A 3,482-nucleotide genomic window follows, 5' to 3' on the forward strand; every position below is an offset into this window, starting at 1 on the left:
AAAACATGTTTGGTAGCCAGTGCTTCCTAAATCTTTTGGAGGACATGAGTGCGAAATCTATTGTTAAAATGCTTTCATTTTGAATTCTCCTCTCTAAAAGAAGCTACACATTGCCTAGAGAGTTCATAAATCACAAGTATTCATCATTTTATTTAATGGCTGTCTACTTTAATTTAAACAGGATAAAATATCAAGGGTTGGGGTAGAAACATCAAGGGTGCATCAGAGGCTTCAGGAGTTTATTGCTCCAATAGAAATGTGGGACTAATTTGAAGACTTTACGATTGCATCACGTAGAACCATTAGTACAAGGATCATGAACTATTGTATTCAATATTCATGGTAGAATCATAAATAAAATAAGGTGTAAGGCCAATTATACGGTAAAGAGCTTCACCTCCTACAAAGATATAGGTATTCTCTTTAATGAAATTTGGTGTTGGCGCGTGTGTGTGCGAATGCAATAAATAAGGGTTGGAGATGACTCGCTGGATGAGTCGCACAATCCACAAGGAAATTGAATTTCTGTTACGCTATTACTTAGAAGGGTGTATCTGATGTTTATAGGCCCTGTTGGGTCATATATTAGAGAAATTGGACTTTGTATTTTTATGGTAGAATTAGAGATCCGCTTATGGCTAGTGTGAGTTTCAGTTTGATTTTGGGGCTAGAAAAATAAGTGCATGTTTGGGCGCTATTATTTTGTTAAAAAAAAATTTTTTTTTAATGAAAAAAGATCTTTTTTTATTTTTTAACGTGTTTGGTAAATTTTTAGTAGTAAAAGTAAAAGCACTAGTAAAATAAAAAAAGATCTTTTTTGAAAAGCTGTAATTTACATCTTTTTTTAAAAGATCTTTTTTCCTTAAAAAAAAAGATGTTTTTCATGTAATAAATAAACAAAAAAGTACTTTTATATTGTTATACCCAAACATAATTGATTGATAAAAAGACCTTTTTACATGAGATATCCAAACATAAAATTACTTTTACTTTTCTATAAGATCTTTTAAAAAAAGATAACTCGAAAAAAGATCTTTTCTTATAAGCTCACCCAAACAAGCCCTAAATCTAATGAATTTAATTTAAATGCATAGTTGATTTTTACGATGAATAGAATTTAGATTGCAGTTATAGCAGTTAACAATTTAGAAAGGACAAAATTTTTGGATATTATTTTTATTTTATAAAGATTAAACATGATTAACCTAAATAGTTTGATTGTAGTATAAGAGTAAAACGGAGAAAAGAAGTTTACAAGCATAACATGAGAGAGGCATATGTCTAAAGTGTCTTAGTATTTGAAAAACTTGATTTTGGTTTGAATAATATACGGATTAGTTAATTTTGAATACACTAAACTTCCTAAGTATATAACATATAGGTGCTTGATATGACCGTTATAAATCGATTATAAAAAATTTGGTTTATATGTTATAGATCAGTAATTAAAATTACATTAAGCGAATCAGAGCGTTATGATCTTTATACGTTATAACTCGATAACAGACAGATTTCAAGTCTCGAACTACTAATATAAAAGCAAAAAGGAGAACTAGTCTGAGGTTACCTTTTTTAAGTAATACACACAAAATACTGACTTAAGCATCGGAATGCTTTTTGCAGATACCTCTCCCATTGTTGTTCATTCTCACACCAAGGTGTATCTTTCTTGGAGAATAAGCTTGGAGTGGAAATATAAAAGCTCGGTGCCCAAGCTCAACACAGGTGAGCTATACCTCGGCAGCCAAGTAAGAACAATTGGCGCCCACCGTGGGGCCGAAGACATAATTTTTTTTGTCCTTTTCATCGGCCTCAATACTTCCACGTCCATCCATGGCTGATCTACCTCCACCAACACCCTCTGAACTACTTCGGATGGTGATCAAGCTGCAACAAGCAAATCAACGTATGGCTGAGGAGAATCAATGGATGGCGAATCAGATAACCGAACTAACCAATGCTCGGATGGAAAACAACGTGATCGAAATTAACGAGAGGAGGATGAGGAACATGAATGCAATCCAACACACATTTTTGAAACTCCTTGGCATGAAGAAGCTCGGCCCGAGAACGAGGCCGACAAGCTCGACAACGCTGTAGAGCCATTTTCTGCTGACATCATGAACTTCCAAATGCCCAGAAGATTCACTCTGCCGACGACTTTAACTCCTTATGATGGACTAGGAGACCCGAAGAAGCATGTCAAAAAGTTTCGATCTATAATGATAGTAAACGATGCTTCTGATCCTATTTTATGCCATTATTTTCCTACATTTTTAGACGGTCCTGCACTTTATTAGTTTTGTTCTTTGCCTACATATTTTATTTCTCGTTTTCAGGAACTTGCGAAACAATTTGAGGATCACTTTGTAGCCTCTTCTATCTATTTGCACGATTCTGACTATTTAAACACAATCAAACAAGGTTAGAATGAAAGTCTGAAGGACTACATGACCCGTTTTACAAAAGTAGCTATCACCATACCAGACCTTCATCCTGAGGTACATTTACACGCCATCAAGAGCGGACTTCGACCAGGGAAACTCCAAGAAGCAATTATAGTGGCCAAACCGAAGACCCTTGCTGAGTTCCGTGAAAAGGCTAAGGGTCAGATGGAGATTGAGAAACTCCGCCAAGCTCGAAAATCAGAAAAACCGTACTCTAACAAAGATGAAGATAAAGTTTGGGAAAGCAAAAAGACTTTTAAACTGACTCCTCGCTATGACTCATATACTCAGTTTAACACAAAAAGAGATGACGTCATCAAAGAGATTCTGAATTCAAAACTAATCAAACCTCCCCGGAAGGCCGGCAATTATCAGGACGCGAAGAATGTGGATAAATCAAAATACTGCACTTTTCACCAAAAACATAGACATACTACTAATGAGTGCGTGATTGCTAAAGACCTACTAGAGCGATTAGCTTGGCAGGGTCATTTAGACAAGTATATCAGTAGCCATATACAAAGGCGTACTCCATCCTCTGCTGACCACACCTCGGCAGGGCAACATACCCGGGACAAAGAAAAATCAACTTCATGTTACCCTGACTAACCACGAGGAGTTATTAATTGTATTTTTGTAGGTTTTGCAGGTGGAGGAGCAACAAGCTCGGCATGGAAACGTACATACCGAGCTATGTTATCGGTAGAAGGCACCTTCAATGACTCCTAAACATTCTTCCACTTCCCACAAATGACATTCCAAGCATCTGATCTCAATACAAACATCCCCAATCTGGATGATCCAGTGGTAATCTCTATTCAGCTCAGAGACTTTTTGGTATGCAAAGTATTGTTGGATCCCGGAAGCAGCGCAGATGTTCTATTCTATTCCACCTTCTAGAAAATAAAAATGAGCGATAACATACTCCAGCCCTATTTCAGGTGACTTGGTCGGCTTCTCAGGTGAACGTGTCCCAGTGTTGGGATCTGTGTGGTTACAAACCACACTGATTTCCTGTGCAGGATGACCTTGTCG

General features: G+C 36.7%; 1 protein-coding gene across 1 annotated transcript in view; it reads left to right on the forward strand.

Annotated features, from left to right (window-relative positions):
* Positions 1 to 641, forward strand: part of LOC107642027 (transcription factor bHLH162-like) — a 2,077-nt gene extending 1,436 nt beyond the window's left edge. Inside the window, exon 3 of the mRNA XM_016345362.2 lies at positions 182 to 641. Coding sequence (XP_016200848.1) covers positions 182 to 268 — 87 coding nt within the window. The 3' untranslated portion in view covers positions 269 to 641. The remainder of the gene's footprint in view (positions 1 to 181) is intronic.

Source organism: Arachis ipaensis, chromosome B05, assembly GCF_000816755.2.
Source record: "Arachis ipaensis cultivar K30076 chromosome B05, Araip1.1, whole genome shotgun sequence".
Lineage (NCBI taxonomy): Eukaryota > Viridiplantae > Streptophyta > Magnoliopsida > Fabales > Fabaceae > Arachis > Arachis ipaensis.